Here is a 13442-nt window from a genome sequence, read left to right as displayed (position 1 = left end):
GCTCAAGGAAGGTCAGGGATGGTCTGAGGGGACACGGGGTGGGCGGATCCTCTGGGAAAGCGTGGAGCACACGGGGGCGGGCAGGGGGTGCGTGGAGAGGGGGTAGAACTGCAGTGGGGCACGAGGGGAGAAATGCTGCGGGACATTGGGGGGACAAACGCAGTGTGGCATGGGGAGGGGGATACAAATGCAGCGGGACACAGGGGGACAGTGGAAAGAGAGGGGAGCACAAACTCCATAGGGTATGTGGAGGGGGTACCAGATTCAGTAGGACACAGGGAGGGAGCCTGACGGGAAGATGGAAGACCCCAGTGTGCACCAAGCACGGCCCATGCTGTGAGGAAGGGGGTCTCCGATGCACCCAGTGGAGAAGGTGTGAACGCTACAGTGGGGGACACTGAGGCACAAAGGGCCTGGGGTCTGCCCATCTGCCAGCGCTGTCAGGCCTGAGGCCCGAGGGGATTGTTGTTGCCTTTGGGTCCCAGGAGAGATTTCAGAGTGTGAGTGGAAAGAGTACTTAGAAATATTAATGCTCAAAGGGGCAGGGCATAAAGACATCATGCAAAGAGTATAAACTCAATAAATGGGTGGAAAAAGCACTGGTATCTGGTGACAAGTACTGGGGAGCTGGGGTTTGCTACTGCCTTTTAAAGTGGGGTGGGGAAACCTATCGGGGCATCACAGGACATGGGGACACTGGGCAGTGCCACTGTATGTGCTGCAGGACTAGGGAAGTTCTGGTGGACTTTGAGGTAAGAACATCACGGATCATCCAACTGCATAACAGAATATAAATCCAGTGAGGTTTGGGGTAGAAAGGGAAATGCTTTATTCTCTGGGGGTAAAAGGGACCTTGCTGTTGTCTTATTTAGGGGAGAAAAGGTGTTAGGGATCAATACTGATCAGTTCTCCTGGCTGTAATGTCATTGGGACTGTGCAGTGCTGTGACAGCTCCTGGGAGGACGTTGGCCCTGCCGGACACAAGGAGACTGATGTGGAGCCGGAGTGGGAGTCAGTGCTTCTGGGCTCAAAGCAGATCCTGCAGAACATCTGTAACAAGGACACAGAGGAGAGCAGTCAGGTATTGACACCACCAGGCAGGGGAGATCGCTGGATTTATTGGAGACCAAAGAGGGTTCCGGTCCTTTGGAGCTGAAAGACACTGTGGGGTAAAGGGGATAGGATAGGATAGGGTTGGTTAGGGTAGATAGGGTGGGGATAGGATAGGATAGGATAGGATAGGATAGGATAGGATAGGATAGGATAGGATAGGATAGGATAGGATAGGATAGGATAGGATAGGATAGGATAGGATAGGATAGGATAGGATAGTTCCAGTTGGAAGGGACCTACAACGATCGTCTAAGTCCAACTGCCTGTCCACTTCTGGGCTGACCAAGAGTCAAAGCATGTCCAAGGGCATTATCCAAATGCCTCTTAAACACTGACAGGCTTGGGGCATCGACCACGTCTCTAGGAAGCCTGTTCCAGTGTTTGACCACCCTCTCGGTAAAGAAATACTTCCTAATATCTAGTCTGAAGGTCTCTGATGCAGCTTTGAGCCATGGTTATGAAGAGAATGGGTATGGAAGTTAGAACAGCATAGCAGGGGCATTGGTAGGGGGCAATGGTATGGAGGAGCACAAGGGATTTGGGGTCTGTTGGTCACTGGAGAGTATCACCTCTGGGATGGTATATGGAGGTACCGATACCTTGGTAGGCATCATGGAGCAGGGAGGAATGCAGAGTTAGTTATTCACTGCCTGGGGTAAGGGGGATCGTAGGGGTACTCAAACCTTGGGTTCTTGTGCACAGGGATATTTCTGGCACACCCTGGCAGGGGTAAGGGTGTCGGTCTCATGCAGTGCAGGGTGCACAGAGGTGATGGTGCTGGGGAGAGGCAGAAATATCAGTGGCACGAGGTGCTGCAGGTGTTTGGGTTTATCAGTACTGTGGCAATGCCGTGCTCTGGGGTTTATTGATGCTGTAGCATTGGTACCACAGAGATCCTCGAAGCCAGCTGGGCAAACATCTGTGTCAAGCTCACAGAGCCTTCCACGGGCCTGGGGACAACCGTGAGAAGACTGATGCGGCAGTGGGGAACACTGGCAATATCATGCAGTCAGAGTGGACATGTTAACCGAGAACAGGGCATCACAATGCAAAGTGCAAGTGACGGATGTGGGAGGTGGGATGATATCAGTGCTTTGCAGCTTGTGGGTTAAGGGCTAGCTAGAGGGAGAGGAGGAGCGCAGTATTGGCCTCCTTGTTGTAAATCATTGCAAATGTGCACTTAGCCTCCTGCCCTTCTCCTCTTGCCATCTTTCTAGGTGTCCCCCTACATAGGAGGATCTGTTCCACTTTATCTTTTCCACCCAGAGCTATCCTCTTGATTTTTTCCATTTTGAATGCCCTATAATTTGGCCTACATTCTAGAGTGTTTTTCTGTTACTGCTGTTTAAAGCATTTCTCCCATAGCATCAATTATCGCCATTTATTGTCGATATAATAATTTACAATAAAAATTACTTTCCTCTCTGAGCTTGCAATTGGTTCAGTTAAATTCTGTTTATTCGCAACTGAACTCCTCGACTGTGCCATTGTCGTCACACGGATTAATGTGATTAGGCACTTTCTCTGCAAAATGCATCCTTAAACCTCTGAGTGCACCAGGCTCTGTTGAACCATAAAGGCTTACTGCTATAGAGATGTGGTCAAAAACATTAATAAAGCGGGTCTGCTTCTGAATGACTTGGTTTGAGTATGGTTTGCACAAACCTCTGGAATGCCATTCCAGAGGGTTAAGCAGAGATTAACCCAGCTAAAGGAAGTTATTCCAATGCCCTTAGTAAATACGATATGATCATTATGTATTGTTAATCTTTCTTAAATGCAATCACTTTTTTTTTAAACCAAGGGCTTGACCCAACTTGTACTGAAATCAGTGAAGGTATTTCCATTGGCTTCAGCAGGATTTCGATCAGTCTTGAAATTGTCTCACTGTTAGACAACGCCATTCATCTTTCTCGCTCTCTGAAATTAATGTATGTCTTCTTCATACATCTCAAAAAGCACAAATCTCTTGGATCCCCACTCAGTATATCCTTTCATTCGAACTGTGAACCATTCCTAGGTACTCTCTGGCTGTAGTAACCCAGGCGGTTTTGCTCTTTTTTAACATTTGTGCTCTGCCAGGCTCACCTGCTCTCTGCAAACTGTGTAAGATAACTGCTTTGAAACAGCTGGAGATCTCTGACCAACTTGCTGTGAAGTTAATCAAACACAACCAGCTGGCAAACACTGTACATGCTCACAAAACTTGGTCTTTCCCCAGTCTTGCCCCCAGATCTCTTCTGCACTGGTATTTACTATGCCTGCCACCTGCTCCTACATTCCCTTTTTATTTTTCCTGGAAGAAGGATAATAGATAATTTTTTTAGCATCATGTGTCAATAGCTTTTCCTCTTTGGGTAGTGAACCAACATTTTCCTTTTACATATTTAAAGCTTGATTTCTTGTTAACCTCATCTCACATCTCTTGCTGGTTGAATGTTTTCAGATCAGCTGAGCTTGATGAATTTCATCCCAGGATAGGTGAAGAACAAGCTGGAGCAATCTCTGAAATGTTATTTTGGGCAGCCAGTCCAAAGATAATGACTACTGCAGAAGAAAAGTGGGGCCCTGGCTAAACAGTTTGACAATCGCTGGTCTGCACAGCACAGCAGCTGCTTTTTAATGCGTACTGAGCAAGCTGCTGCAGCCACCTCAGTATCATGTCATAGATTAACTCTGATCAGAGTTACTCTAGGCTCTTGAAGAAGCCAGATTAGCTGTTAATCCTGGCAGGGATAGGGAGTTCAGGGTGAAGACAAGAAGCGCAGTTTTCCTTTGAGGAACAGGCAGCTAAACTGTAGTTGGTAAACCAAGTCTCTCCTTAGAAGGCCTATAAAGAACTTGCAGCTCAATTTTTAGGCTAGCTGCATGTTACAGGTAAGGTGCTTCTAGATTTTCTAATGCTGCTGGCTCCTTTGATGCATCCCATGAAATTCAAGGCCACCTAATAAGTAAGCGCACCGAGTCCAAGCACGTACAGCGTGCCTTTGAGGAGCCCCAGTAAAACACGTGCTCTAAAGTGACACTGCACAGTCCTGACCACCAAAGAATTCATCCTGTAAACACACGCTGCTGAGGTTGGACTTGAGGTTGCCTCCCTCCCCTCATCGCGATTTTGAGTGTAGCTGGGGAGATGAGGAGCAGAGCAGACGGTGGTTGTGTGACTGTGCTAGCAGCAAAGGGGTAGCGAGGGAGGGATGGCAGGCTGGCACATCGTGTACAACGTTAAAACGTTTGGCTACGCTCACCTTTTTGCCTGATGGTACCTGCCTTTGCAGCCCTGTTTACACATCGTGCTCGAACATCAAGTGCAATTCAGGCAGTTTTATGGCATGTGCAGCTGGGAATATGGCTTCTGCCAGGTGTGTTCTGAGCCACGGTTTTGGCACACACAAGAGGGTCCAGAGGCACAACTGTCTCTTTGGGCTACGAGCTGCTAACACGCCAGTTTGTGGACGCAGCTGCTCCAGCACCAAGAAAGCATGTCTGCGTAGGGAAACTGGAACATGAATCCAGGGTTGGGAGTGTGCTGCAGTGACAACTGATGTTTTTGTGACTAATGTAGAAGGTTGTCCCTGAAAAACAGGACATGGTTGCCCGAACCTGTTTTTTTGGCAGTGGAGCTGTTTCTCTAGCTTGTAATGTTGTGTTTCTGTGCATTGAAAAGGGCAGGGGCCTTGCAGAAAAACAAAACAAAACAAAAACAACCCCGTAAGTGATCCCATCGTAATGCGTATCCCAAATGCACCTACTCAGTTGCACAAGAAGCCTCTAACATTGGTCAACTACAGAACGTGAGGCTTTGAAACCTTAATAAGTCTTTTAGCTCTCAGTGGCTTCTCTGCGGGAAGTTAAAATGGCAGTGTGCAGACAGTAAGTTAAGGATCTCTAGCAAAAAAAAAAAGAGAGAAAGAACTCAGATTCTTGTAACGAACTTATTTCCTAACCACGGACCATATTACATCACCAGATGCAGAGAGAAAGCTATAAGACATTTTTCATTTTTTTCTTTATATTTCTTTGATTCCATAATAACTTAGGAAAGGAAGGGAGGAAAAACTATTCAAAAAGGTGACGTGCCCAGACAGATCCTGCAGTGGGTTTTGAAGATTAATATTCCATTGATATAGACAGGAATTTTGTCTGGGTAAGGAATGTGGGACTGGGCTTTCATGAAGATGTGTCTTGTGAGCCTCAGAGCTGTATTAGCTAGAAAAGTCCTTTTGCTGGGTGGGTTTTGAGGTGCTTGGGTTCAGGGTAGGCTGGCAATACAATATTGGAGTTACTTAATGGATTTGCCTTTTCTTTTGTTCCAAAAGTCCTATTATTCACCTTGCCACCGAGAAGCTTTAAAGCGATCTGAAGTGTTTACAGAAAAATTGCCTAATGACTATATGCAGGGAACTGAGATATTTTTTAATGTGGTAAAGAAATGACTTGGTTTTCAGGCTGCTGCGGCTTATGCCTCCAGTCTGGAAATTGGATGCCTGAGGTGAGCAATATTATCCTGCTGAATCCAGCTGCAGGGTAGAAGATGAAGGGAAAAAAGCTTTTCCTATGATTGGGCAAGAATTTATGAAGAAATGACTTTGTCTGAACAAAGTCCAGTTACTTGGTCTCACAAAAGGGAAGGGAAAATTTTGTTAAATGTCCGATTTACTTCACCTAGAAATTTTTGTTTAAAAGAGCAGCACAGTCAGTCCAAACCATCAAAACCAACCTGCCTGAACACAGGACCCTGAGAGATTTCAGTTAATTCTGAACCATTCTGGATTTCATTCTTTCAGTTAAGTGTTACAGAAACAAATTGGCCCTTTGAGACTTGGCATTATATACCCATCAAAATCAGTAAAAACCTAGCTAGTGTCACTTAAGTACCTGCACAAGTTATCTCCAATTTTCAGTGCCAACAACTGGAAAGAGAAATTTCGTGTACTTTCTAGCTCACTGCAAATACCATGTTGTGATCTGCAGCAAAAATCAAAGGCATATTCAATAACATTTGTGATGGGGAAGACCTGCTTAATTATTACTTATTTATATGACATTAGTGCACAGAGGTTCCATCAGGAAATCTGGCCTTTACTGTCATGGTTGCTGTGGGTACATAAAATAAAAGGCCTTACCCTAACTGACTTTCATATAATTTTACTTGTATCATTGCTATGCTACGAAATAATTTCATTCCTTCTTAAAATTATTTGCTTTTCACTAACATACTGTAATGGAGTAGCACAGAGATAATGTTGGTCTTTGTTCTGTTCAATTGTTGTAGCCATTGGTGTTGACAAGACGTCAGAGGACCCACCATCTCCTGCATCTATGGCATTTGCACCTCCTAGAAACATGGATGGCCCCAAACTACAGACCAAGATGAGCACATGGACTCCACTGAACCATCAACTTATGAATGACAAGGCAAGTTCCGTGCGAATGGGTCAAATTCACAGAACCACAGAATTGTTGGAAGGGACTTCTGGAGAACATCTAGTCCAACCCCTCAAGGCAAAGTCAGCTAGAGCATTTGCTCGGGATCTTGTCCAGTCAGGTTTTGAATATTCTTAAATCCCAAGACAGATTCTCAGGTTCATTTCACAAATTCTCAAGTTCTAGAAAAATGTAACTTATGTTTTTGCCTGTGTAGGTCATGAGTAATGGAATAAGAACTTAAAGGTTTTATTTACTATTAGAAGTATGTATATCTCAAACACACACACAGTCTTTATTACGTATACATAAATATAAAAACTAATGTTGTGTGAAACCTGAAAGTTCTAATATACATTGTTTAAAGCATACAAGTATTTAGTTTAAGTATTGTTATTTTACCAAATCAGTTGTTTTTAAACGAAAAAAAAAAGTGTATTCAATTGTTAGTGAAAGTTACCGAATTATTCTTTTTTTCTGCTCCAGAAGACATTAGTTTAACTCCAGAGCAAACTGGGTGTTAGTGTAGGTTTCCGAGTGGCCGATGTGTTCCGTCTCAGCTCGTAGGAGAGACCTTAGTACCCATGCTCTGACTTCTCTGCTAAGCCTGGTAGTGATGAGGCTAGCTTGATATTTTGGAAACTGAAGTGATGCACTCAATTTATAAATAACGAGATGCATTTCCTAACCTCCCACTCTGTATACTATATCTGGGATCTGCTAACATAGCTGAGGGGTTTTTTGGCTCATGTATCACCAGGAGCATATTCCTCCCTCAGAATTCAGTTTAAATTTCTGTTGATGATTCATAGAATTTAATCCAGAGTGGGCCATTACATCATGTAGTCTGGCTTCCTGGATTTCTTGGGCCCTCTTGTTTCGCACAGTTCCCCCAGTCTTGATTTCAGTAACTAGAATTTGGCTAAAATATCTTCCACGAAGGTACCCAGACTTCCTTTGGGGTTATCAAGAACTGAAAATTTCATCATTTCCCTAATAATTTTCTCATGATTAATCCCCTATACCATGAAAAGATGAAAAAGATGAAACCTTGTCTCCTGTCTGAATACCTCTAGCATTAACTTCCATCATTTAAATTTTCCCCTGCTAGCTTATTAAACTCTTCTGTAAACAGTATTTTTTTCCTTGTGGAAGGACTTTTACCCTGCTTCAAGCCAACACTTGAACTTTTTTTGATAAACTAAACAGATTGAGCTCTTTGAAGTCCTTTCATTCTGGCATATTCTCCAGCCTTTGAATCATTTTAATGTCTGTTTCCTAAACCCTTTAAAACATATTTTTACAGATGCACATCACTGTGCAATAAAGTATAATCTAACTAGAAATAAGTATGTGGGTAAAACCACCCTTTTCCACCTTCTTACTCCTCTGCTCCTTAGGCAGTCTGATGTTGCATTGGGCTGCAGCAAAACTTTTAGGAGCTCATATTGGATTCTTGTATACTCCAATGCTTAATGACGTTCCAGGTAAGAAAACCCACCATAACCTCCCAGACCTGTGCTCAGTGATGAAGTTCATGATGAAAAGTGTTTGCTTGTTTCTGATCCGGGTTTTAAAGCATTGACCTGCCTGAAACTCCTTTTCGTATATCACTATACTGCTCTGCAGTGTTAGCAGAAAAAAAAATAGTTGCAACAAAAATATTGCTGACCGCTGAAATCAGGAGATAATCCGATTGATATATAGGGAGCTAGTGAGTGAGAAGGCGCCATTTTCATACAATCATATCTCTGTTTGTTTCTGCACTCTTGAGTTAAGAGAAAGCGTGAAGAGATAAAAGAATTTATAGATAGAAGGTATGTGAAAATCAGTGAGAAGATGAAAGCATAGAGAGAAGAGATGCGTAAGAAATGTACTTGTTAGTAGAATAGGCAGTGAGGGGCAGGAGTGGTGGGAATTCAGAGCTGATCCAACACAGAAGCATTTAAGCTCCATCTAAACCATTGTTAGGAGCAGACCCAAGAACAGTTAGTAGCATAAATTTGCTACCTGTCTAATTTTGGGTGATCCTGGGGGTACTCCATACAGTAGTTCCTGTAGATTTCCCTGGAGTTTCAAACATGATCGAGAGTACACTTGTCTGCATTGTTGGTAGGACCCAGCTCTCTCCTGCCTATGGTCCATCCCGAGTCCTGCTGCCTCCGTCTATGGTTTTCTGCCCTTACAGCAGCTGTTAGAACACAAAAGACTAGCCAGGGTGTTACTAATGGGACATGGCCTCAAGTTGCACCAGGGAAGGTTTAGATTGGACATGAGGAAAAATGTCTTTACTGAAAGAGTGGTTAAACATTGGACCAGGCTGCCCAGGGAAGTGGTTGGGTCACCATCCCTGGAAGTATTTAAAAGACGTGTAGATGAGGCGCTTAGGGACATGGTTTAGCGGGCATGGTGGTGTTGGGTTGATGGTTGGACTCGATGATCTTAGAGGTCTTTTCCAACCTTAATGATTCTATGATCCTATGATTCTATGGGCAGTCATGATTGTTTTAAAGCCAGGATCACCATCAGGGACAGACCAAAGTCAAGAAGCCAGAATTAGGAAACCTTGAATTATGCAGCATTCGTGGTCAGAAAACCAGAGGTGGAGTCTTAGATATGCCAAGGTTGTGCTACAGTTAAGGATGAAGTAAAGGTAGGAAACAGAGCAGCCTCCTCGCCCGCAGCAAAACCAGACAGACTTCAGCGTCAGTCCTGCTGAGTGCAGGGCTGTGCTGCCTTTAAGGAAGGACTGGAAGTCGGGAGATGATTTGCCTTCTGCTGGGCAGTAATTCAGGTGTGGGGTAGAAGAGCCCCCAGTGGCATTTGCAGCAAAGGGTGGAGGGACTTGTCAGACAGCCTTGAACTTCAGCTTATTTAAAACCACCTGAAGACATGGATGTGAGATGGCAGATCTCAGGAGCAACCTAGGCCTCAGGCTGCATCCAAGGCCAGAAGTTTAGGCACGCTATAGGTATAACTCCAAGGCCTTGGAGGAGAGGATAGTAAACATGGGCTTGATTAAGGCAGTGGATGATTATACCAATTTTGGGCCATTCTGTTGCTAATTAATGCTTCCAAGTGCCTGGAGTAGGCAGAACTTTCTGACAGAGTTGGCTCAGATGTATCTCCAAGAATGCTGAAAGCAAATATGTGTCTTTCTTTGATCAAAGACCATTAACATTGCTTTCAGTTATATAACTCCCTGCTTCACTTGAATTATCCAACCCAAAACTTAGATCTTTGACTATTCATCACTTGCTTGTGGCAAATCCTTTTCCAAGTTCAGCTTGTTAGTTTTTTGGTTGTTTTTTTTTGCTTTGCCAAGTGTCCCACATGCAAACAAAGCAAATAATAACTGTCAACATACAAATAAAAGAAATGTCATTTTCCACCCCTCGCAAGAGACACTCCTGCTGAGAGAGACAGAGCTAACACTGTCAACTGCTGTACCAGACATCAGCACTGATAATGTCTTTCTCTGCAGGAACCTTCTTTGCAGGCTGTCATAGCAATGACACGTTTGGAGTTTATAATGATCAAGCATGTTTTCCTAGTTGTGGTTAATAGCTGTTTTTATGTGCAGTTATAAGCTGGGCTTTTTCCTCTTTGATCTGTCTTCTGGAAAAATCATCTACAGCATTTCCTCACTTCCCCGGTCACAATGCTGAGTATAGAAGGCAGTTTTGTGGTAGTGGGAAGGCACGTGCTAATGCTTTCAGGTCTAGCTCCCTATGGATAAAGGTCAACATCATAAAGCCTCCGCTGTATTTTGATACTGATCATCCTTCTTGTTAGTTGTCACTGTAAAGTGGCCAGGGAAAAAAGACTGGTCTTACTATCTTACTCCTAACGGTCTTGCTGCGTTAAGATTGAAGCCATCACCAGGGCTGCGTGATAGCTACCCATGTTGTATCCATTCTAGGAGATTTCAGGCACCCAATGTCTCCAACTCAGGAGAAATTTCTAAAATAAAGAGGTGGGAAGCCCAGCTTCTGGTCTCACCAAAGCACATGAGACACCACTCATCACTGTATGCCCAAGAGAGTAGAGCGCTATGTTGGCGCATCGTGTGCAGCAGCTGCAAAGAAGGGAGCTGGACATGAGAGGTAGCACATTGCAGCCAGTCTGCAGAGCTGTCCTTCACAGTCGTGCAGACATAGTCCTTGAACTTCAGGGAGTCTTCTTCAGTGAAAGGAACCTTCCACAGGAACCAGCCTGTAGAGTTGAAGAAGATCAGGAAGAAGTAGATGAGGCCTTCCTCAGACGACTGGAAGAAGCCTCATGTTCACAGGCCTTGGTCCTCATGAGGAACTTTAAGGAAGGGCAACACAGCAGGACACATGCAATCCAGGAGGTTTCAGGAGTGCATTGATGATAACTTCCTGACACAGGTCATCAAGGAACCAACAAGGGAAGATGCTCTGCTGGACCTCATACTTACAAAGAAGGAAGGACTGGTTGGGGACAATGTTGGCGGCAGTGACCAGGAAATGATGGAGTTCAGGATACTGACAGTAAAGAGCAAGAGAAATAGCAGGATCACAACCCTTGACTTCAGGAGAGCAGACTTTGATCTCTTCAGGGATCTATGTGGAAGAATCACATGCATTGTAGTTCTGGAGAGAAGAGAGGTCCAGGAAAACTAATTGATTTTCAGACTTTATTAAGGCTTTCAATACTGTCTACCATAACATCCTCACAGACAAGCTGATGAAGTACGAATGGAGAGTGAGGTGGATTGAAAACTGACTGACTTACTGGCCTCAAAGGATTGTGATCAGCAGCACAAAGTTCAGCTGGAGGCCAGTCACTAGTGGAGTATGCCAGGGGTCGACACTGGGGCCAGGATCATTTAAAATCTTCATTAACAACTTGGATGATGGGGCAGACTGCACCCTCAGCAAGTTTGTAGACGATACAGAATTGGGAGTAGTAGTTGATAGACGAGATGTTTGTGCTCTCATAAATCACAGAATCATAGAACAGCCCAGGTTGGAAGGGATCTGAAAAGATCATCTGGTCCAATCTTTCGTGGGAAAGGGAGCCTAGGTGAGATTATCTAGCCTCCTGTCCAATTGTGTATTGAGAACCTCCAGCGATGGGGACTCTACCACATCCCTGAGCAGGTTGTTCCAGTGATTAAGAGGGACCTTGACAGGCTGGAGAAATGGACTGACTGTCTGGAAAGCAGCTTGGGAGAGAAAGACCTGAGGGTCCTGGTGAATACCAAGTTGACCACGAGCCAGCAAAGAAGGCCACCATCGTCCTGGGCTACATTAGGAAGAGTGTAGGTGGCAGGTCAAGGGAGGTGATCCTTCCCCTCTACTCAGCACTGGTGAGGACAGATCTGGAATGCCGTGTCCATTTCTGGGCTCCCCAGTACAAGAAAGACATGGACTTACTGGAACAAAGCTGGTGTAGGGCCGCAAAAATGGTTAAGGAATTAGAGAATCTGATGTATAGGAAAGGGTTGAGAGATCTGAGGTTGTTCAGCCTAGAGAAGAGAGGCTCATGGAGGACCTTACCAATGTGTATAGATATCTGATGGGAGGGGGTAAAGACGACAGAGCCAGACTCTTCTTGGTGGCAGCCAGTGAAAAGACAAGAGGCAATAGCCACAAATTGAAATATAGGAAATTCCATTTAAACTTAAGAAAAAATGGTCTTATTGTGAGGGTGGTCACACACTTTAACAAGTTGCGACAGAGGTTGTGGAGTCTCCATCCAAGAAGATATTCAAAACCCATCTGGACGTGGCCCTGAGCAACCTGCTTTAGTTGACCCTAGCAGGGAGTTTGGACTAAAAGATCTCCACAGGTTTCTTCCAAACTCTTCCATTCAATGATTCTGTTTATATTTTGTAGATTGTTTTTCAAGCTGTATTTTTCTTAGGACATACTGAATCCCCTTTAAATATTCAATTGTATTTGTGTGCGTATGTTTTATAGGTATTCGAAGAAAGAAGAGCCCTGCTTGGAAAATGGGTAAACTTTTCTCTTTAAATATATATTTAAATACTGCTAGATTTCTGAACGGATCAAGAGATTACTATAATGGGAATGTAAAACCTATCCTATTTTGAAAAAGGGGTTCATTTTCCTGATGTGAAAGTGAGCTGTAACTGCTCTACTTTTGAGGAAGGTGTAAAGGTGTAAATTCTTTCAGTGCCCACATTCTGTAAGTTCTGAACTTGGGAAATCATATTCCATCATCAGAATGATCTAAAATGGGATAAGAAACCCTGGGAAAAGTCTGTGAAGTCTTCAAAGAAGATACTGGATGTTTAGGTATTGCCATTGCCTGCTAGCAGGTCTTTGAAACCTGTAATAAATGACATGTTATCTACCAAGTGCACACATATGGCTCCTAATACTGTAATCATTAAGCACCTCACAATTCTTACTGTCATTATCTTCACAGCTCCAACATGAGACAGGAAAGCACTGCCACCCTGTTTTGCAGATGAAAAAATGAGGCACAGAAAGACAGGAGATAGGACTTGTCTGCCCCAACCACAAGTGACTGCAAGTTAGGTATTCGGGATGGGGTTTCTATTGTATGTCTGAAACATAATATTTAAGCCTGGCTGGTCTGGTCATCACAGGCTCCTTGTGGAGTCAACAGAGAGAAAGCGGTACTTCCAGAGGATAATTCATCTCACAATGTAGGATGAAAGATCAACCCTCTAGAGATGCCTGTTTCTTTCCATAGCCTATGAAGGGAGTCATAGCTGGCTGCTTGAAAGGAATACAACTCTTAATTGACCTGTCCAGGAAGGTGATGGCAGAGCATGCAATGGCACAAGATTTGCCCTAGTCCTAAACTCACCCCTTAAATATTGCATTGTGCTTCTCTTTTATATGGCAAAATCCATTTACAGGCCGTTATGGGAAAGCAGCCGT

At 44.1% G+C, this 13442-nt stretch overlaps 1 protein-coding gene across 1 annotated transcript in view; it reads left to right on the top strand.

Moving 5' to 3' along the window:
- The first annotated feature begins 6435 nt into the window (after positions 1 to 6435).
- Positions 6436 to 13442, top strand: part of FBXO16 (F-box protein 16) — a 33619-nt gene continuing 26612 nt past the window's right edge. Inside the window, exons 1-2 of the mRNA XM_009283435.1 lie at positions 6436 to 6531; positions 12489 to 12524. Of these exons, the coding sequence (XP_009281710.1) occupies positions 6436 to 6531; positions 12489 to 12524 (132 nt within the window). The remainder of the gene's footprint in view (positions 6532 to 12488; positions 12525 to 13442) is intronic.

This window comes from Aptenodytes forsteri, unplaced genomic scaffold (assembly GCF_000699145.1).
Source record: "Aptenodytes forsteri isolate BGI_AS27 unplaced genomic scaffold, ASM69914v1 Scaffold534, whole genome shotgun sequence".
Taxonomy (NCBI): domain Eukaryota; kingdom Metazoa; phylum Chordata; class Aves; order Sphenisciformes; family Spheniscidae; genus Aptenodytes; species Aptenodytes forsteri.
The sequence above is the reverse complement of the archived record's forward strand: the minus strand, read 5'-3'. Positions and strand labels throughout refer to the sequence as shown.